The following is a 21,899-nucleotide window of genomic DNA, read 5'->3' as shown; positions in this document are numbered from 1 at the left end:
CTCTTGAAGATGAGGTGCCCTACTCTCATTCTTGAATGTCTTCTTTTTCCCTTTTCTTTTTTTTTTCCCAAACCCAGAAATATTTATAGGAAGCATCTGTTTACTCTGTCTATAATAGGTAGCATGAATTACTGCTTGTCCTGCCCTTTCCCCCACGAAACTGAAATAGGCAGAGAATTCCTTACCTAATCTTCTTGCGAGACCAAAGTCAATGAGTTTGATGCTGGTACCAGTCTTGTTGACACACATAATATTTTCTGGCTTCAAATCCAAGTGGACAATACCCTGCTTATGAATGTATTGAACTCCCTCTGAAATCTGCTTCATGTATTTAATGCACTCTCTCTCTGTCAGTTCAAAGTCTTCATCAATGATCCGTTCAAAGAGTTCTCCTCCAGAAACCCTACGAAAGACAGAATAAAAAGACACTTCTGTAACACACTCATTTGGGGAATAATCAGCCTTTTTTTTTACAGCAATACAGAGAGTTCGAGCTTGCAGCAGTCACTTCAGGATGCAATCTGTGTTTTATAATGGCATTTTCCACACACACAAGGGTTACCTGGGAAGAATCCCCTCTTTGTGTGGTACAAATCAATAGATGTTTTCTGTTCTGAATCTGTGTTGCAGGTGAGGACTGTGAGACACCAATGTTGTTATTCCAGGCAGGAGGGGTTTACATCCTGCCTCTAGGACTGTCACCTGCAGCTGACAGTGGAGTGTGTGCTCTGTGATTGCCAGACACGTGCTCGTAGCACTGCTCCCGACTTGGAGCACACACTTCCCACTTCTCCCTTCCCTCCTATGATCCAGCAGTGCACAAATGCAAATAACATAATTTAGAAATAAAACCAAAATACATGGGATGGGTCCCAGGAAAAGAGGACAAAACTGGAGCAGATGAGCAAAAATTCAGGAAGAAGAGAGATTGAGAGTGACTAAGGCTGAAGGAGCAAGAATTCTGATGGTATGGTTAACTGGAATGCAAAGCTCAAAGGGTAAATTACTGACCCAAGTGAGCTCAGAGGGAATTTCCTCCTCAGCTATGACAGGAGAAGGATATAACCCACAACACTTTCTGTGTTGGTATTTTTAGCTGAGCCCTGATCACACTCCTTGTAGGTCAATTCCATTTTAATGCTAATTTAGGATGTGAAATAATTGTTTTTTCCAGGGTAGCATCTCCTGGATTGGACTGTTCGTGCAACTGAAGTGGGACATTTTTAACCTAGATTTAATAAAGCATAATTTAAGTTGTGGCTTACTGAGTTTGGTAGGCTTTTTCATTCTGTTTTTCTTTGAGTTTGTGTTTTGTTTTGTTTCTTTGTGATTTTTTTGTTGATTTTACTTTGTTTTTTAAATTTTGATTAATCACTCAACGGTTTATCTGCTTGCATCCAAAGATGGGAAATACTTTTTTCTTTCTGCGGGTGAATGACCCATAAAGAAAGGAGCAGACAGTGAAGAGCAGCTCTGCTTTTAGAAATTAAACATGGACACCATGGTCTTTATATGGTTTAATATTTTGCAGCATTCATGGTTATTGCCACATGCAATTGCACACTGCAGTTACAGAAGGAAAACACGCAAGCGAAAGCCGGCCTTGCCATGTTTGCACGTTGCCAGACAGATGATTATATCCCTCATGAACCAAACTGAATTTGAAACATCTGAAGTTCTGGATGCATTTCTTGCTTTGGCTATAAAATTTCAGAAAATATGTAATTAGAGATGCTATTGCGGTTTCCTATGAATATGAAAATAGTAAGAAGAACATGTGCTTGACAAACTGAGAGGTTATGTTGGATTAGAGCACATTTGTAACATAAAGCAATAGTATTGCCAGACCTGTTGAATAAACATGCAGGGGAATCTAGTGTGTTGTTGCTTTGCTAAGACATTAACCAGTATGGGTGTTTATGAAAACATCTGCAGGCAAAATGTTTATATGTGGAGTACTCTGCAAGTAAAAATGATAATCATCCTCATACTAAAATGCACCAGTTGTTTCTGACTGTTTAACGCAGACGGTGACGACTTATTTGTACTATAAAAGTGCCACCCTTCTCAGATCCCTAAAGGGAAAACTTTTCAGAAATTTCACCATTGCCTCAAGCACCACTTTTCAGCATATCTTATAAATAAACCACTGTTAATACACCTGCCTGCTGCTTTTACCATGGGAGCTCTCAACACTCTGGTAGCAATGGTAGATTAAACTGCAATGCATTTACGGGTTGAATACTCTTGCTCTTATATCAGGAGCCAATTCCAGTTTGATTTTTGCCTGGTTAGGAAGCTGAATAAAATCAATATGGATGAGGTTCTACACATACACAGGAGGAGAAGTTGGCTTTGTTCAGTCACAACTAGTTCAGAATCCAAATCTCTATTTTTTCTGGATTCTCCTCTTTTCAGTCTTCTCTACATGAGTCATATAGGAAAATGTGCTTATCTATGGAATCACTATGGAATCACAGAATACTCACCTAAGGTTCTGGTCCAGTAGGAACAGTGAGAAGAATCTACCTTGGAGTTGCCCAGGCAAATACTGAACTGCATTTTTAAATATCTACCTAAGAAAAAACCCAATAACTTGTACTAGCCTAAATCACATCAAATGACAGAATTTAGTGCTGAGATTTTTCTCCAAAAATCTTAATTTGCAATACAATAATCTCCTTTTGATCTATTAAAAAACCTGACTATCTGAAGTATATAAAACTTTGAGGCACTTAGCTCCCAGTGCTGAATTAAAGTGACAACATGCTACTATTTTCAAATTTACTTTTTCCACTGAGATTCTCATGGTGGAACCAATATGTTCCTATATTTGAAAAGGAAATGCCTGAGATTTGCCTCTGACTTCCAGTAAATGTTAGATGGAAAGGTTTCCAGGCAAGAGCACATCATTACAGTGTTTAATTTAAAAGTAATAATAAAAAAATCTGATTTTATTTCAAAATATGAAATCGAACCATATAAAATAGTGTAATGAGAAATATTAAAAGTGGAGAGTATGAAGTTTAAAAGGTTCCAGGAAAGGTATGGGAATAAAATTAAAATGAACAATTTTGAATAAATAACAGGAAGAAAAATCAAAGGGTGCTTCTCATCAATTTGAGTAGGAGTTCCTAAATGCCAGTCACTTCTAAAATCTGATTTAAAGTAGACTGATAGCAAGTAAGCTTGATTTATTTGAAATCCATTCATTTAAACTCTGATGGAAATGAAACAAACAGCTTGGATTGTAAGAACTTTTAAAGCTATTTCCCACAACTTCTTCAATATGCAAAGAAACGTTGTATTGATAGCTACAGCAGAAATGATCCCTTGGAGGGTCTTTACCAATACAGCTGCAGCTGCTGGGCTGGGATTGTGTCAGCTGGGTAACATGACAGTAGAGAGGCCACCAGGTCACCTGACATGAGGTGCCACACAGCACCTCACTGCCCAGAGCTGCTCTGCTGCTGCTCCACACAGTGGAAATGTTGGGGAGGGCTAAAAAACCAGAGAAGGTGTTCACCCCAAACTAAAACCACATCCTACTGAGGCTGGGTGACAAAACTACTTCAAATCTGATTGCAGTTTTCTACGTTTTTAAAGAGTAAAACCCTTTGCTGTCGGGGGAAACTAATGGAATGTAAAGCCATATGCTATTCCAGACTCTATCCATCTCCCTGTTTTCCATTAGGTCTGCCAGCTCTCAGTTCAAAGCTAAGTAGGGTTCCCTTCCCTTACCATTGGCAGTTTGCTCAACTGCTCAATTTAAAAATAAAAACACCTTCCTGCACATAAGTTCCAGGGTTGTAAAATCCCATCTCTGAAATATGCCAGTGCAGTAGTAGTTTGCACATAATCTAAGCAAGTGCCAAGGAAGCAAAATAGACATATAGTCTCTTTTGCCTCAAACAATTTATATCTTACTTAGAACTTTCAGCCAGCAATAAAAATGGCTTCTCCTTGCATGAGAGAGCACGTCAAGTTGATGTGGCAGCAGAACTGTTACTAAAGTAACTTTTTGAGAAAAAACATCAGCCCAGATCAGGATTTAATTTTCTTTCCAGTTGGTACTGCCACAAGTATGGGATTCACACTCAGCAGGTGCATTATGGATGATATAAATATTGCTCATGTTGGCCATTGTTGCTTGTGAAGACTGTTCAACACACATTTAGAACTTCCTGAAGTAAAAGAAGTTCTCCTCCTTAAACACATTTTCGTTTCTAAACTAAAGACCAAAATGCTGCAAACTGTTCTCACCTCTCCCAAGCGGGCAATAAGAATAAAGCTGCAAAACCCCACCACATTTACTTTAAGAAACAAGCAAACTAGAAACTAGACAATAACAACTGTAGCAGATTTTGACTGATTTTTAAAAGATTAACACAGATTCACTTATACAGTTTAAACAAGTTGGATAAATAATTGAAAAAACTTGCAAGATCTGAAAAACATCCAGGCTCTGCAAATTCTGAAGGGTCTGACAGTCCTGTGTCTATAAGTTGCTACTTTTGTGCACAGAACTATTTTCAACATTATTAACTTTGTCAATGTGCTCTGCTTTATACTTACATTTCCAAAACCATAACGATGTTGGCTTTTTCTTCAAAGGCATCTACACATTGGACAAGTTTTGGATGATGTAGGCAGTTCATGATGCTGATTTCTTCCCTTATGTTTTCTTTTTCCTTAGCAGAATATGCTTTGAAAAATTTTCCTGCCCAAACTTTTCCATTCTTCTTTTCAACAAGCCTGAAGACTTGTCCAAATTTTCCCCTGAAAATAGATAACTATTTCCATAAAATGTTTTTGCAATATATGTGCCACCACAAATAGCAACAATTTACTAAATATTCCGGCACAACCATTCCATTCTGAAATTAAAATATCTTAGTATCAAGTATTATTCTATACTGATCTGCAAAAACTTTTGAATGAATACCATGTTTAGAGATACTCTGCCATTCCAGTTAACAAGTCTTACATAGGAAGGTTCAAAAACTGGGACTCCTACCAGGCTTAAATTCAGGTCTTTCTGCTCACAGTTTTCTATAGGTCATACACCTCTGAAGATGGGGCATCTCAAGTACAGGATTTAGATGAAATCAGAATCTGAATGCTCAAGGCTTCAGTACTGTCGTTTCCCTTTGCTGTAATGCACAATTCTACCCCTGTGTTACGCTTCTCAGGATTTGTTCATGGCAGCACAGAGGATCCCCTGGCCTTCAGCACCGATCACTGAAGGATTATCATGGCCTGCAGTTCACACCACCACGAGCTGGGGCCCTGAGAAACACAGCCAGGCTAATCACTGACCTTCTCTCAGCAACAGTATTAATGCTTTTGGGATTATGGCTGCTGTCAACAGAGATTCCAGCCCGTGGGCAGGATAATCTTATTACCACTAATGGATATGATGGAAATGCAAGTACACTATGTGTACCTTTTTGTTTCAGATAGCTTTTAGGACACTGAAAAATGAATGAATCCTCTAGCTTTGTTCATATGTGGGCTCCATTTGCCAGAAATACATGTAGTGCCTATTTTAAATTATCAGTTAATAGAAGCAAAGGATCTTTATGGAGTGGAAGCCAAAATATATTGAAAACTATTTTTACTGCAACAAAGAAGCCCAACTGGGATGTTGAAAGTGCAAGACAGTGAAAGAATAAATGCACATGATCTTCATAACTGGCTGGTAGCCTTGAAAACTGTGTCTTTAATAGCACAGCTCGGTACTTACGATCCCAGCCTTTCCTCGATGTTGTAGACATCTGACACCTTCTGTTCAGTGTTGATCGTAACCGTCCGATATTCCACCTCTGTTTCTTTCTCCTCTACAAATAAGCATTAAGGACCATGATTATAAACCTCCAGAAAATGTGAATGAAGAACACAGATTTGTACTTGTCCTGTTTAAAACATGCACTTCTTACCATCGTCAGATAGCTCCGCTTCATCCTCTTTAGGTTCTGTGATGAAAATAAAAAGACATGAGTAGCTTTTTATATGGGATATATGCTTATATAAGTATATTCACTTATGTAAGATATTCAAAGTGACATGGATTATTCATAGTGGCATGGACAACTGATAGACCCTATGGCAAAATGGCAAAAAGCAGTCAGGGAGTTTGTGCATTAACTTCATAATTAAAATATCTTAATAAAATAAAATTCTCATTAAAATATTAGAATATCAGTTCTTCATCGCTATTGACTATCCAGTCCCTATCTAGTCACCATTTCTGAATAAATCACATTCCTGTGGTATGCAGTACTTGTCAATTATACCTGCCTACTAGAAACATCAGCATACTGCATCAGTTCAAAGTAATCTAAGAAATACCTTTAGAATGCCTCAGGGAAATAGAAAACAAATTAAAAATATTAAAATCAATAACACTTTCTGTTCCATGACATTTTTTTCTTGGCTTTGATGTGCCTTTTTTGAATTGTGAAGCCAAAAGTTAGGCAAGTACATACATGAAAAGATTCCCATCCAGACAAAGTTTTCAGACTCAAAATATTGAGAAAATCTGAACAGCATGCATTCCCCTGAGCATGGGTGAATTCTGTAATCACTGAGGTTCAAAAGGAGCCTCAGTTCTGCAGGCAGACTCAAAGACAGGTGAACACAGTGACCTCAGTCAGAGTAAAAGCTGGCCTGAGTGTCCTGATTTTCATTTCTAATTTTCATGTACATGAACTGCCTGTAGCACTGCTTTTTTGGTTAAGAGTGGAAAGGGGCTATAGCTGGAATGTTTTTATTTTACATTACTTACACCACTTGGGCTTGCTCCTAAGATCTGTGGCTGTGACCAGTGATTTGAAAAACTGCAAAGGCTGTTTCTTACATAGTTAATTCTCCTGTAGCTGCTGAAGCTGCACTTTACCATCATGGAGTGCAAGCCTAACCAAGGAATTTATCCCCCTTGTGTCAGCAGATCTGTGTTATTAAATTAATGCAGTACTCTGGGTGCTGTTAGGTGCTTCAGAGCACAGAGTTAGATGCAGAGGATGAGAAGAAAACAACAGAAATAAAGGGTGCAGGGAGCACAGATATCTGGTCTGAGGCATCACCCTTTCACATCCTACACAAAATGTTGCATCTGTGTGCTGGTAGCAAAGCCAATCAAGTGGATAAAGTCTGTTGATAAAGCCTTTCTCTCTTTTTTTTGGGAGCTGCAACCCTTGCATATTCCTGCACAGAAGAGTTGGTTTGCAGAGATCTACCAGAAGAGCAGGGAGGGAAGGGAGCCTTCCCCAGCCGGGGTAGCTGTTCTCGGACCTTCCTCAGCTACAAACCACTCCTGCAAAGAGCACATAACATTTTCCTCCCCTTTTAAGGGCTGTGTAAGGGAGCTGCTCCCAGCCAGGCTGCCAGTAGGTCATGTCTGCCAAATAGTGCTTAGACAAGAAGCCAGTGCCCGGCTCTGCAGCGACACTGCACTGAAGCCACAGAATAGGAACAGTTTGGTCCACCAGTGGAAGCCGAAATTATCTAAGTGGTACATATCTGATCTTGGTAAGTGCTGAGCTGCTGTGCTAAAACCTTTCTCAGAAGTCAGTCAACAGTACCAAATTTTCTTCAAACATGGCAATGCATGCTTTAATCTGTTGAGACTTACAACCCTATTTTAGTTTTCTTCAAATGCAATGTAAAAATTTAGCCATGCCTTTCTTAACTAAGATCATACTGACATTACTAATATGTGCTGGCCACCTCATATGAAAATCAGTAATCAGACTTCCTGGAAGCCTAGAAACTCCTGAGTTACTTAGCTAAGTGTTCACAAAGATGGCAGCTTAAAGTCCTGACTTTGACAGGTGCTGAACACATGCATTTTTCACTGCCTTTAATTAAAGCACCAGTTATATTCATACACTTGAAAAATCCCACTTTAAATGACTTGCCCTTTTCCCACACTATCTGCAATAGCAAGAATTGAAATCAATAAGCCCTAGAATTGAGAGCACAAAGAAAACTTCCCCACTCCTGCAAACAGAACACATTTTCTTTTTGCTCAAAACAACTTTTTTGTTGCTTTTTTTTAAATGTGTGTTGCAATGACTCATTACACTTTCTAGCCTTTTGTACTAAATTTATGTAAGAAAATGCTCGCTCTTAAATGGAAAAATAACTTGTTTGCTTTGGTCCAGTATAGGTAGTGGTTGCTCTAGGAAAATCATAGAGAAGAGTCAGGTCTCCAGCCCTAGAAGGTGTTTGTCCTTCTAAAGAAAGAGGGCATTCAAACACAGGGAATTTTATTATGAAGAGCCAATACCATCTAGCTTCCTTTCAATTTTATTGCTACTCCTAATGTTATTTTCCCCGCTTTGAAGAGAAGGTGCATCTTGATTTAGATTGGTTTTAAATCTTGCAAATAGAGGGAAGTAATTCCTCAGCATGCATCCAATTTAGCACTTGAAGAGAAATATAATTTACTTTTGTTTGAGAGGCTTACACAATTGTGTGATGCTGCATCACTTTGCTATCATTTTGTCTTCCTTTAGCAATAAAAGATAATTTCACAAGGGTTGTGTGGAACACTTCAAGCTCCAAAGCCCTACACACATAAATGAAGAGGGAGAGATACAACACACAGTCCTCAAAGACAGGAAAAATGGTGAAGTTTGTTATTTCTGGTCTGGGCTTTTTGGTAAGGTGACTATCAAAGTCATCCTTGCACAGCAGGTAGATGGAGGTGTGCATAAAAATATGTAGTCACTTTCTGGTTTTGAAAAATAATGCTGACATTTGTGTGTTTCAAGTTTTGTACGAGTTCCTGAATAATTTCTACAACAATCGAACTCTCCCTATTAGCTCTTTGAGAAGATCTTAAACAAAAATTAAGAAGTAAAAAATAAGGAAAAATATTTTAAAAAGTATCTGCAACTCTAACCAAAAACCCTAAAAAATATTTTGTCACCCATAATGCTGCAAAGCCAACATGGTAAGTAGGACCATTGAATTCACAGGCTGGGTGTGCTAGGGGACACAGAACTGAGGTACACTATCATATGGGATTGAAAGCATAGGAAATACAGCAAGCTGCAAGGTGCCAATTTATTTTCTGCTGCATATTCTGTGCTTGGCTAGCAGCAAGCGCATTCATTATTTCCAAAAGCAAATTTGGGATAGTGTTTATGGTTTGTTTTTCCATGGTGTGTCCAGTATAAACTATAGTGAATCCATTGGCGTATTTCATGTAGGCTACCAACCATCATTTTCCAACTGGGCATGGACTGAATGTGTAACATCTGTGAAAGCTTTTATTTCCCATTACCTGTGCACTGAACTGCAGAATTCTGTCTGCCAGCACTCACCCAGCAAGCCAGAATGAGAATTAGTGCTTGCTTTCACAAGGCAGGGATTTGGGACCCCTGAAGCCAAGTTTCCACAGTGCAAGTATGCAAAACTATGCGCTCAGACCCCCAAATGAAGTCTGTGAAGGACCTGAGCACAGTTACAGCCCCAGAGGCACGTGGGAAGGAAGGCGTGCAGCTCTCTGGCCTCGCTAAGCAACTCCTAAGGAAGAGTTCAGTTGAATTGAGATGTTTTTTCCCTTGTAAGAACTTACCTTCTTGTTTCTCTCCAACCTTTACCAGCTCAGACTCTTGGCTGGGCTCGCTGATGCCGTAGACGTTAGCAGCTCGCACGCGGAATTTGTACTCCCGGTCGGGCTGCAGGTCCTGCACGTTGAAGGAGGTGCTGCGGCAGGTGGTGAGGTCTGTCCATTTGTTGTCCACCGAGTTCCAGATCTCCACGGTGTAGGACTGCACGGCGCTGCCGCCGTCGTAGGAGGAGCCGTACCACGAGAGCGTGAGGGAGGAGCTCCGGATGTCGGATGCACAAGGAGTTCCGGCAGGTGGGTCTGGTTTATCTGCAAAAATGCACACAACGCACACCGTGAGGATCAGACAGAACTTCATCAGGGTATTCCTGGCCCTTCTCTTTCCCTTCCATCACTCTGCTTCACAGCTATCGTAATAGAAACTGTGGAGACTAAAACCAGTCCTAGCTATGCCTGCAATCTCCCACAATGGTGCAAACCACTCCTTGGTGATCTTCCTTAGAGGAACACCCCTGTAACAGTCCCATCGCTGTGAGGTGCTTGCTTCAGCTCCCTTCATCTTCCACACTTTAGGGCCACTGCTCACCTTTCACAGCCTCAGAAAGTGCCACTCATCCAAATACACCTGTGTTACTGTGATATTTTATGAAAATCCCTTTTGCTAGGATTTTTTTTTCCTGAGAAGCTGAGAAGCCTCAGAGGAAAAGAAAAACAATAATTATTCGCTGCTGTGGAATGCAACAGGTACATCTTCGATTAATCTGTGTAGATTGTTTCTACTTAATGACTAATCATTGATCCAGCTGTGTCGAAGCTCCGAGCAGTTACGAGTTTTTGTTATCATTCTATTCTATTATTTTCTAGCTTTCTGAGGAATCCTTTCTCTCTATTCTTTTAGTATAGTTTTAGTATAGCATTTGTAGTATAATATATATAATAAAATAATAAATCAGCCTTTTGAAACATGGAATCAAAATTCTCGTCTGTCACCTTGTCCCTGGAACCTAGCAAACACCACCACACACCTGGGTAGCAGAAATACTGGAACCAGTTTGCTGGCATGGAAACAAGGCCTTGAAGGGTGACAAGTTTATCTGCCAACAATTTAGTGAACAAATTCATCTATGTGCAGTTTTCGGAAGTCTAGCGCACTTTTCGGTAAGAAGGAGTTCAATTTAGAATATATAATTTAAATAGTGAGATTTTTTAAATCTCATATACATTTTGGAAATTGTTGAGGAGGTGGAAGATAGAAACTTCTGTATTTCCTCAGTTAGAGGATTGTTACTGAAGTCCTTATTTTGAGATGAGTGGAACCAGTATGACCAGAACCTGGTGCGCAGATGTGCAGCCAACTATGCAAACACCTGAGAAAATACAACAAACCTGAGAACATACAACAGCCTTGCAGTTATATGACTTTTTCAAGATTTAGTCTAATGATTAATTATTGAAATTAATGTTCTTCTAAGACAGAAAAATGATGACTTTAAAAATAAATTGCTTGAAAATAACTGTGGAATTTAAGCACTTCAAAAGACTTTTAAGGGAACAAATAGCTTCTCTGGAAATAATCCTCTCAGAAATAATCTAGCATAACCTACAAAATAATGATGATGTTGATGTGGATGAACTAGTGGCCAAAGGTTGAAAGAGGAATCAAAGGATGGGATAGATGAGTGATGAAGAAAATAATAAAGATAAAAAATGTGAGATGCTACAAACAGTGGTTACATTGAACATGGACTGTTAAAATCCTGTCCCATTTTGCTTGTTCAAGCTGCTAACGGACATAATCACTTTCTCTGTAGGAAAGGCAGAGCTGACAAAGCAGCCAAGAAAGACTGCCACTTTCTCAGCAATAAAAACATCCAAATGCTAGGGGAAGCTGTTGTAGACTTTGATCAAAGCCTCACTGTGACAGGCTATATCCCTCTATACTCAAATTATCATTCCTAGGAAAATTACTGAGCTGACAAAAATAGCCACAATTTGTCAGAAACATGCCTTTGGTTCTTGGACAGAGGAACCTCTCCTCTGACTCCTGTGGTTTAACTCATAGAGAGGGAAATTAGGACAGTCTAATCTGATCAAGATAGTTAAGTATCAGCTCACTGTTTGGAAGAGTGCAAATTTCATTGCCCAATGACTTCCCTGAAAAAAAATTTTAGTTCAGTTGTGATGAAAAATACATCTCCCTCCACAACTTAAACATATTAGTAGATATATAAATAGAAATTTTCAAGTATGAGAGGGAGGAAGGGAGGTGGACACTGAATATGCCACTGCATTCAGTATGAGAACCCCCAGGTGGAAGAAAAAGTGACTGCCAGAGTCAAGATTATCTTTGTTCATTTTGGCAACACTTAAAACACTGTTCCACTAGGAGTCATCATTATACAGCACATGTTTTGTTAAACACATGTCAGAGACCAGATGTCCTTAACCTCTGGAACAGCTTATTGTTCTGCTTAGTGGTCACATTTTACTCACCTCATTTTCTGACAGAATGGAAGGGGCAAGCATGAATTTATAGAGTAGATATATAATGAACTGAATCACAGAGGACTTACATCATTTGTCTAAGCTTAGAAAGAGAGACTGTAGATGAGAACTGAGTCTTGATCTCCTGGTGCCCAAACAGCAGCACCCCTCTTCCCTGTACTGGTCCTGTCTCAGCCTCCCTGGAACTGCATGAAGTGAGGATTCAGTGCCCACACCATCTTCAGTATCAGCATGTTTGTAACATACCCATAGCAGCCATCAGAGAGCTGCTGGCATGGCACACATGGATTGGATGATTTTAGTCAGACAGTGGCAGCAGCATCTTTTTTTTTTTCACTACAACTTGTTGCCCATGTAGACCTTGCTGGGAATGATTCTCTGCCCTTCTCAAAATCTTTACAGGAGTGGAATGTTCAGCTCTGTGTCTTGTTTTCCTCCTATGTAACCATCACTGCATCATTTCAAAATGCAGATAGACCTGGAGTAAGTAACAGCTGATTTATCCTAAATCCAAACAAAACGAAGCAGTTGCAGATAGCAGGAGGAAAATATTTTGAAGAAAAAGCCAAGCCAGAAGTCCATCACCTTACAGTGGCATCTGCTGAAGCTTGTCAAAGCAGTGCAGATTCTCTGGCATCTGCTATGCACACAGCCAAACCTGGATGTATGCGTTGCTTTAAAAATAAAGTGTTAGGTTGCTTTACTAAAATAAAAATAAAGTGTTAGGTGTGCCCTGAATTGATATGGAGAAAGTGTTCTATGTTTCAGTATTTGCAGAGCACAGCAGCTTGCTTCCTGTGCAGGACATGAAAACACACTCTCTCATTGCTGACTTTCAACACATTTCTGTTTCCAAATGAAACTTTGGGCATGATTTATCAGTTTCCTAGGCCCCATTTCCCAGTAAGCTCTCCTTCCATGACTCACCTAGGCAAGTGGAGTCCCTCTGGCCTGCATGGTTTACAGAAGCAAGACTTAGGTATGTGAGCACTGCAGAGAAAACATTCACGGCCAAGGGGATAGCAGTGGCAAAGGAAATGCCACATAGCTTTAGACTAGTATCTGCTAGCCTTGGAAACATTTCTATATTCCTAAGGCATTTTTTCTCAATAGGCAGAGATGAAAACCTGCAATCTTGGCTGGACTCTACTGAGCCAGAAAGATGCATGTTTCTGTTTGAAGTCTATCATGTGCTGCTGCTTGCAGATCTGTTCAGTGTATAAATACTGTAGTAGCTGCTATGGGAGATCCTAAACAGGAATGAAAGCCTAATCTTTGCTCTTTTTTAATATGACAGATGTATATGTACCATTTTAACATGCTTAAAAATGACTTGATATCAGACTGGATGGTATTCTACAGCTCTGCACATTCAGAGAACCTGCAGATGGTCTCTCCATGTGTCTGTTTTCTTTCTCAACAGTTTATTCTATGGGGATTTTAAAGGTTACCATGTATTCATCTGTCTGTATTGAAGGCTAGAATATTTTGCCAAGCTACATTCCCTTCTGGAATATGAAATCTCTATCAGCACAATTAACTGCTTCCAAACAAAACATCCCATGAGTTGAGAAGGAGCAGGGAAGACAAGCACAGTTCTCTATTTTGTCCTTCTCTTTTAGTGTTTACTACACCATTCATGTCCCTGAGCTGCCAGTCTCCAATATTCTGCTGCATGTCATGTGCAGTTTTTGACATGCACAGTCATTATTTCATACTTAAGCTTATGTTATGAGGGCTTTACATTGGCTTTATTGGACCACAATTTTGTTTTTCCTCTTCTGGAACAATCCATAACTACAATCCAATATGTGAACTAGAACAAAGGCAGAGCATCCAAAAGTGCACTTTGACACATTTCTATAGGAGAAGGAACTAATTCATAATACTGAGCTCTAACTTCAATTTCACTGTTGCATGCTACAAAAGAAAGTCACCATAAGGTACCTTAACCATATGAAACTAGGGGTACTCCAGCCTTGGCTAACTTACAGCACTTACATAACCCCTGAATCAAGACTTATGATATTCTAGCTGATCATGGTCAGTCTGGCTGTATCCACACATTCCTGTTGAACCTGGTCAGAATCCTACAAACTCCAATGCCTTTGCACGCAAATCTCTCTAGGAATACAAGTAGGGCTGCCCCAAGCTGGCTTCCTAGCCCTTGTGGCAGGCAAAGGAGCAGCTAACTTGGCCTCAAACCTTGCTCAGGGACTCTTTGCACAGCAGCACAGAGGCTGCATTGAGTTGCTGACACCAGCAGCACAGAGTAAGCAGCAGGAGTGACTCCTGAGTGCTGTGAGCCATAAGCCAAGCAGAGAGGAGCAAGAGGAGACTGGAGGTGATGAGAAGGAGCTTTTTAGTCCTTTGTGCTCCAGCAAACCAGGCACAGATTAAAACTCCCTGCTCCTCAACAAAGGGAGGTGTAAATTACCACTACCCCCAAAAGCAATGAGGTCAGATTCCAGTTTATTCTTTGTGGTATGTATTCCTCAGGGCAAATGATGATGTGATGAGCTCGCCCCACATGAAATGTTTAAGCCACTTTTAAGACCATACCGGCGCTGGAAAACACACTTGTTATTTACACTCAAACTGAATTCAGCTGCACTCCTTCCTCAGATAAACTCTCAGAAATATTTTGGTAAACAGGTTTTTGATATACAGCCTGAAGTAAACTTTAATTAATTTGTATTTGTGCACTCTGAGAAGCACAAATGCTTGGCCATTAAATCATTGCTGTTTATCAGACAAATTTGACTTGATGCGACTGCCCTTTTTTCCAGTGGTATATTGGTTAGAGCATGTTGCTAATAACACCACGGTTGTGGGTTCAATCCCTGTACAGGCCATCCACTTAAGGGTGGGACTCAATGATCCTTGTGGATCCCTTCCAACTCAGAATATTCTGTGTTTCTGTGAAAATTCCTTCGCATAAGCAAAGGGACTTTCTCTCTTTCTGCAGTGGAGGCAAACCCACAGCTCATGCAGGACATCCACGTGACATGAGACTGTGCTATCTAGACCTCACTGCCTTCTCCACATGGCTTAGTTTACAGAGCCCTCAGAACACTAGAACCATTCCAAGAGACCAAAAAAGGCAGCAATCTCCTTATCTAACTGAGTGCAGGGAAATGGAAATTGTTCTGCTACTTGCTGTGAGGGTCAGGCTGAGCCAAGGAGAGGCAATGGAGTTTGCTGTGCATTAAGAGCTCACACGGCCCTGGCTCTTAAGCAGAGATATTGTTCCAGCAGAAAGCCTCTGAAAACTGAGAGCAGTATAACCACAGCCTCTGAAAAGTTCTTTTTCCCTTTCTTTTATGAACAGAGAGAGCACTGAAGCAATGTCTCTGAAGTAGTTTTCTTTATCTGTCCTCAAAATTGGTTTGTTTTCTTTCTAAATCCAGTTATCATATTACTATATAATACTATTATTAGCTATTGTGATATTTGTCTGCCAGATAAAGAACAGACAGAAAGAAACAATTTAATTCCATTCCACAAGCTGTTTAGCCAGGGAAGGTATTTAATATGCTGCAAAAGCCAGTTGAACACTGTCCATGCCGACAGCACTGGCAACGCTTTCACTTGAAATCCATCAGCAGGAGAAAAGCAAAACCATAAAAGGTCATAACTGAACTCGGCACTACTGCTGACAGGGCTCGGGGTCATGGCAGACCTCGCTGCTGTGCTTGGAAAACTATGCCCTGCAGCTCTTTTTCCAAGGGAGAAGAGTGCTACAAGTAGAGATATTACCCCTTAACTCCTGTAACTAATGTACACCCTGTAGGTTAGTGTAACACAGGTTCAGGATAAACTTAAATTAAAAAATGCCTGCATTTTCCTGCAAAACAACTCAAGAGAAACTGAAATGAACGTGAGTTTTCTCCTAAAAATACAGCAGAGGCAAGGATCCCATGGTGAAGATTTGTTTTGTCCTGACTTTGAAATTTACACCTCCCCTGTAAAATACACTGCAGAATACTCTCACCAGATTGTCCTCCTGACAACTCTGACAGAAAATAAAGTTATTTAAAAACTGCCCTTTCGAGACCTGTGGATAAGTAGCTCACAAATACTGGTGGCCCAGAGCATGGCTTTGTGCTTTTGGGGTAACTGAGGCATGGAAGTGTAAAATGACCTTGCCCAAGGACACACAGCAGAATGGAGCTGGGAACGAAACCAGAGCTCGCCACTCCCACGCAAATGCCCTCAGCACAAGAACATCTCCTTCTGCCACAGGCTAATGGAACAAACAAATATATAATGCATTCTCAGGAGCCTTTTTCTAAACCATCTGCTCCTGAGCCTGAATCAACAAGCTGTTCAGATTACTCATGTGCTGCACGTTAGCTATCTGCTTTGATAACTGATTGAATTAGAGCTCCCAAGCCTGCCCACTGAAAGGCAGAATCAATTTTAGGAGTCTCCCTAGTAGGACTATCTGTGGATTAGTCTCCACTGGAGTGAGTTTGGGTCTTGTGTGGAGGAGTTGTGATTAACCATTTTTGAGTAACTAGGTAAAATATAGGAATTTTGTTGCCGTTGTCAAGATATTTATTTTCTTCTTCAAAAACAAGCTGAAGGAAAGCATCAGGAAAAAGCAACTATGCATGGAGTTCTACTGAAATTTCTCCTAACAGAAATGACACTGAAACTGCATGGCCATTCAAGGGATAAACCTGGATTAGTGTGCCAGCACTGAAGCATAGAGCAGAGTAAGCTGGTTTTCCTCTACCCATTTTTGTCTTTCTCTGAAAATTCAGTTTTGGCACAGCTGGAGAGCCACTATGCATTAGTGGGAAGCTGACAGTGCAGGTTACTATACTCTTGAACTACAACAGCAGCAACATAAGATATCTCTTCCTTAACCACCAGTGTAGTTGCCCTTTAACCAAAAAACCAGTGACAAAAATACTCCAGCAATCCAGAGGAATTTGAAAGGTTGAAGGTTACAGAGTGAGTCCACCCACATATTCTTAGGAAATTCACTGCATTCTTGACCTGACTGTAAACAGGGAATCACATGGATGCTGCAAGATATTATCTGATTCTTTTCAGAAAAAGAACTTCAGAATCATTCATATTTGCACTTCTGAGCTGCAATATTCAGTGTCAAAATGTCTATGGATGTCTCGCTTCACTGTCTGCTTCCCAGATGTCTGCACTTAACTCTTCCAGAGAGGGAGCACAGAACATTGACCACTGGGTCCTCTCTGTCTGAGTGGTGAGCACTGAGCCAGATTTCTCAGGATGTCCCACAATGCATTCACAGTGCTGAAAGGGTCACTGTGCACTGCTGGGTTGGCTACCACATTTCCTTGTAACAGAGTTTCGGGGGAGAAAACAAATTCTAAGCTTGCATATATGTGACTTGTGGAAGCAGAACCAAGCCCTTCATAGCAGCAATTAATAATCTTAACATTACATTCAAGGACTATTGGAGTTAGTGATGATCAGACCTTGTTCTCAAGTAAACTTATATTTTCTCATTTGTGCTTGGAAAGACTATGCTCACACAGATTCTGCTACAGGCATAGAAGTAACACCTTCCTCACAGAAAGTAACTTCCCTATCCCAAGTCAAGTGTGGAATGGAGCAGAGGAGCAGATATTGGTGAATTCATGCTATACTACTTGCATGCCTGTGTGCAACATGCTTATAGATATGTGTGTGTGCATGTCCTTGAGTACTTCATTTATCGCTTTCCAACCGCAGAGAAGGCTGCAATACACATTACATGCACCAATGCTGAGAGTAATAGAACCACCATAACTTTTAACTTTAGGCCTCTCAGGGTCCAATGACATTGCTGTTATTCTTTTGCACATATCTATCACAGAGTTTACTAATCACTATGATACTTATATATATGTGTGTGTGTGTATGTACAACACATATACATATATAGATATACATATACACAGACAAAATACCACATCAGGAACAGTAAAAATCCCAAAGGATTTATAAAAGACAAACAAGGTTGGTCAAAATCAGCCCCCAGTTAGGTAGTATGTGTGTTTCTACTTCTGTTTTTAAAAAAACTAAAAGACAGCACTGATATACAAAGTATTCACTAAACACTGATCATCAAAAAGCCCCTGAATAGTAGGCATGGAAACAAGAAGCAATAGGCCCAAAAGCATGTGGCAAGTTTGTGGCATAGCTGCAAACAGATTATTTCTCTCGTGCCACATACCCTTGTTGAATTCTGTGTTATTCTTTGGACACTGTCACAGTACCCAGCTTTAGCCAGTAGGAAAACCAAGTTTCTTTTTCAAAGGTGGTTACAGACCTGGGGCTATCACACAGCTTAAATATTCAGAATGATAATTTTGATAAATATATCAAATACATCAAATAAATGGCACGGAAGGGATGAATATTCCTTGCTGACACTGTAAACTGAGGTCTCTACCTTGCCTAAATCAGTCATATTTTACACTAAGCTCCTCGTTGGCTCATTTAAGAGCTTTGGCAACACAAGTCCACTTCCATCTGACACACTGTCTGCTATAAATCATTAGCTCAATCTCACATCAGGCTGTTTTGATTTTGGAGCAGAAACATGTTACAAAATCTCCCTAGAGAGATCAGTCAGCTAAGGAAATTGCTTATTTAAGAAAGCTGATCATAATAATAGAGTAGAGCTCAACATGGACATTTTGGGACCAGTCAACCCTTTAAAAGAAGATACTGCTTAACTTGGATGTCTCACAGACTTGCAGATCTCCCAGTATTATCAGTGCTTGTACAAAGTTGCACAATGAATCACAAGGCTCAGTCCTTGTGGCTGAGGGCTCAGAGCACCACACCATTATTTAAAAAGTCTCCTCTAACTTGTTTATGTATCTGTGCATTTGCTGTGTGGACTGCACACAGCTCACACTGGAGGCTGAGTGTAGTGGACATTTTGTTCATTGATATTCATTAAAGGAAATAAAACCCCATAGGATGAAACTGGGCTTCTTTCAAGAGCATCCTTTCCCATGACCCAAACTGCACCAAATCATAAATGATGTAAATGCTTTCGGTGTCAGAACCCTTGCACAGTTCAATTAAGACTCTAGTTGAGGCCTGAGTCTGACAGATAAATTTAAGACTTTGGGAGCTAAATTCAAAGGAATGCAGGCTATCTTTGTTTCCCTAAATGTCATTATTAAAAAATAATTTCTACAAATTGTACTCAGATAGAGTTTGCAATCTAGGACTCAGAGTTTAAATCACAGCAGGATCATTTCTGATTTGAATCCTGGCAGATAAGCTCAATCCTTTGCCCGCTGATTGGAGGTTAAGTCTATAATGTTATTTTTTTGTGAAGAAAGGCCTTTGACAACTGCAAGTATAAAGCCAAGATCCAGGATGGTCTTAAATATCCTCAGGAAGGTCTTTAGACCTTCTGTTCAAAGCAGGATCAGCTATAAGGTCAGACCAGATTGTTCAGATGCTTATCCAGTCTGAACTTGAATACCTCCAAGGGATGGAGACTATACATCTTTGCTGGGCAACCTGCTCCTTCACATGTGTTACAGTCCAAATTTAATTTGAGAAATATTTATTGGAGTCCTTCACATAAGAAACTTGCCCATCAGCATGAAGTCTTTGAATCCTACATGGTTGTAAGAGGTAATAATAAATTAAAAGAGGTAATAATTATTAATATTAAAGTGGTAATAATAATAAAATAAATACATCTTTATTTCCATATTAATTTCATTTTATATTTTAACAAATGCCTTTGATTTGCTAAAATTCAGAAGAGCCAAGCCTGTTGGCTAGCCCTTTGAGAAACGCAGCTCTGGGTCTGCTCAGACACACTCCTCCAGAAAGCAAATGTTCTGTATTTGTAGTTTCAACACATTCAAGGCTCAGTTGTGCAGTGTGGCCAGGCAGCAGTGTTTTGAGCACACAACACACACACATGGATGTGCCTTTTCTCAGTAAACCTGCAGGGAGGCAGCTCACACAGAATTTAGAGACTAGTTATAAATGGCTGAGGCAAACAGAGCTGATCATTAGCACCAGGACTTTCTCCACCAATGCTTGCTCTGCAAGTGGGGTCAGGGCAGGGAGAGAAAGTTTCTTCCCAGTACTTGGGATGGTGCAGAGAGAATGGACAGGCGGGAATTTAGGACTAAGGATGAGCTTTAGTAGACTCAGAAATGCCAGGTTTTGCATATTCAGAGAAACACAGCTTCCCTATTTTGACTGACAGGTTTTAGAGAAAAGTACCTTCCAACTTCAGTGAACATTTGACACCTTTAAAGGTGCAAACAGTGTGAAGGATTTTATCTCATAGTGAGATTCTAAACCCCTTCCTATAAGGATGACATTTTTGCCCCCTTTTCCCACATTTTTGAGTGCCCAGATGGAAGAATCTGGCCTTAAAATGCATGTGCAGCAAGCTAGGAGGCCTTGTCACGCCTTCAGCAGTGCTGACATCAGCGAGATGTCTCACTGAAGAGCTTGGCAATTTTACAAGATGGAATTTATTCTTTTTAGTTGGAAACAGAGAGCTTGTCATCAGCCAAAACACATGGCAAACTCCTGCACGTTGTAAGAATTCTTCACCCAACTCTCCCAAAAGCATCTCTGGGAATCCCACGGTTCTCTGGCACATTTCTTAGGGAAGAGCAAAGCAGGAGGCTGAGATGTAGCTTTATAAGGTTATAGAATTCAAAGACTTTCAAACCAATTAACTCCAAAGGATATAAACCAGTGACTTATATAATAATGAGTCAAGGCTCACACAGTAACAAGATAATAGGAATTGTCGGCCTTGTGCAGCTAAAACAAAATGCATCTTGCCCAATAACCTGCTACAGTTAGCTGCCTGCAGCAGTTGCCTAGGAAAGAGTGAAAAGGAGGGAAATATAAAGAGCAATTAATCTCCTGCCATCCTTCCAGCTGCTAATCAGCTGTGTTGGTTTGCAGCCAAAATGTATACCCAGACCAATGTATATATTTTTCCAAGGAGCAATGGCGTTCATTTTTAACCTAGCTGTACTTCTGACCTGTACAACCCACTGTTGGAAGGGGTAGTACAATTTATCTTTGCATCATGGGAAAAATACTGATTCTATTTTCTTCGGTTCTTGAATTCTCTGGCATGTTGCTGGAATCCACTGGATATTTATACTCATTCATCCAGTTATCTTTTAACTGCAATTAAAGCCACAGACTGGATTAAAGGAATTAATTTAAATAATCAGGAAGCCTCTATTGACAATATGTAGAGCAACATGCAATTGAGCCACATTCAGTCTGCTTCTGTGGATATTGTACCTGAAAGTGTGACTGTACTCATTAAACCTCGTATGGTATTCACTGGATTGCTGGAATGAATCTCCAGTCCAACTGGAGTTAAAGGTATATTGGTTTCATTGGAGTCAGACATTCATCTTTGGCCTTAGAGCCACATTTCTTGCCTTGCTCACACCCTTGTGGCTGTCAGGGCACCACCTTGTGTGATAACCCCTCTGCAGGTAACAGAGCCCAGAAGCAGACCCATCCCACAGACTAATGTTTTAGCCAAATCACATCTCGGCTTGAAGAACTTCTCTGGATTTCCCGGAAACATCCACACTAAGGTGGGTTCAATTAGCCTTTTCAGAGCCAAATGTCACATATCTAGATTTTGGCTGATCCTCACTAGGCTGCAGTTTTATCTGCAAATAAACTGCAGCTGTCTGCCAGCCTGCATGTCTGTGCAGCTGTCCACAGTCTGCTACAACAAACCTGATGGCCTGGGAGTGTCACCTGACGAGGCTGTTTGAAACTTTAAGATACCTGTGTAAAAGCCTGCAGA

General features: G+C 40.3%; 1 protein-coding gene across 5 annotated transcripts in view; it reads right to left on the bottom strand.

Moving 5' to 3' along the window:
- MYLK (myosin light chain kinase) overlaps nt 1-21,899 on the bottom strand; it is a 198,375-nt gene that overhangs the window by 20,468 nt on the left and 156,008 nt on the right. For all 5 annotated transcript variants that reach the window (XM_038142902.1, XM_038142903.1, XM_038142904.1 and 2 more), the window contains 5 exons: nt 9,587-9,889; nt 5,940-5,975; nt 5,747-5,840; nt 4,576-4,779; nt 186-403 (listed from right to left, as the gene is read on the bottom strand). In XM_038142902.1, the coding sequence (XP_037998830.1) occupies nt 186-403; nt 4,576-4,779; nt 5,747-5,840; nt 5,940-5,975; nt 9,587-9,889 (855 nt within the window). The remainder of the gene's footprint in view (nt 1-185; nt 404-4,575; nt 4,780-5,746; nt 5,841-5,939; nt 5,976-9,586; nt 9,890-21,899) is intronic.

The sequence above is a fragment of the Motacilla alba genome, chromosome 7, assembly GCF_015832195.1.
Source record: "Motacilla alba alba isolate MOTALB_02 chromosome 7, Motacilla_alba_V1.0_pri, whole genome shotgun sequence".
Classification (NCBI taxonomy): Eukaryota; Metazoa; Chordata; class Aves; order Passeriformes; family Motacillidae; genus Motacilla; species Motacilla alba.
This window is presented reverse-complemented; position numbering and strand designations above follow the sequence as displayed.